The sequence below is a fragment of the Galeopterus variegatus genome, unplaced genomic scaffold, assembly GCF_000696425.1.
Source record: "Galeopterus variegatus unplaced genomic scaffold, G_variegatus-3.0.2 Scaffold1059, whole genome shotgun sequence".
NCBI lineage: Eukaryota > Metazoa > Chordata > Mammalia > Dermoptera > Cynocephalidae > Galeopterus > Galeopterus variegatus.
In genome coordinates this window covers 338,840-339,830 of record NW_007727170.1, presented here as the reverse complement: position 1 = coordinate 339,830, position 991 = coordinate 338,840, and the positions used below count along the sequence as shown (strand labels likewise).

The window sequence follows — 991 nt, the reverse complement described above, 5'->3', positions numbered from 1 at the left end:
AAGAGAGGGTTCCACAAATTATGCAAATGTTCTACCTTTGATAAAGTATACCATACCGATGTATAAATACAGAAGTACATACATATACTTTATCATACATACACACAAGCACAGATATCACTGATGAGAATTCTTTATTAGATCACTGTTACTAAAAGTAGCATGGCACAGGACCTCTGAGTATGGAGAACATTTAGGTCCATGTTCTTAAGCTCAGAATGTAGCATGGGATTGTGGCTCCACAACTTATCAATGTTGATCTTGATTAAGTCGCTTAACCCAATTAAGCCCTATTTCCTCTTTTAGGAAATACGTATAAGGCCACCTAACTCATAAGGCTGCTGTTTCAATGAAGAAAGATAACATGTTAAAAGTCTAACAAAGTAGCTCGTCAATTTCCCTCAATCAAAGAAATCAGAGGACAGAACATGAATTACCTTTTTCAGCAGACAGTTTACTAACATCCATGGTCTTATTTAGCACTTTGATAGCTAAAGCAAGTGCTGACTTCAAAGTCATTTCTCCTTCTTTGTAGTCTTGTTTCAACATTGACACAGCTGCCTATAAAACAAAGAATCAACACAGAATTTACTTTAAGTTTTTGCATTTTTTAGGAATATGGACTGGTCCACAAGAATAATGCCTGAATTACTATTCACAAGGCAACCAGTATAAACAATTTTGATGGCAGGGAGGGTAGAGACCTGGGATGGGGTGAGAAGAGGGGGTGCTGAAGCTCTGTGAAGGGAGTCTTTAACCTGGGGTCCTCAGTTCCCCAAGGGATCCACTGTAGAATTCAGGGGGCTCTATGAACTAGGATGTGAAAAAAAATCACATCTTTATTTTCACAACCTTTAATTGAAAATCGGCATTTAATTACAAATGGAGACAAGAAAGCCTAGTATATTAGCAGTACCTGTGACTTTGTCCCCACAGAAATCACAGAAATTTTCATATCACATTAAGGTTTTTGCAGCTATCTTAAAATATT

General features: G+C 37.1%; 1 protein-coding gene across 1 annotated transcript in view; it reads right to left on the bottom strand.

Annotated features, from left to right (window-relative positions):
• PSMA4 (proteasome (prosome, macropain) subunit, alpha type, 4) overlaps nt 1-991 on the bottom strand; it is an 11,329-nt gene that overhangs the window by 2,086 nt on the left and 8,252 nt on the right. The window contains exons 8-9 of the mRNA XM_008574535.1: nt 668-704; nt 438-561 (exon numbers count right to left, since the gene is read on the bottom strand). Coding sequence (XP_008572757.1) covers nt 438-561; nt 668-704 — 161 coding nt within the window. The remainder of the gene's footprint in view (nt 1-437; nt 562-667; nt 705-991) is intronic.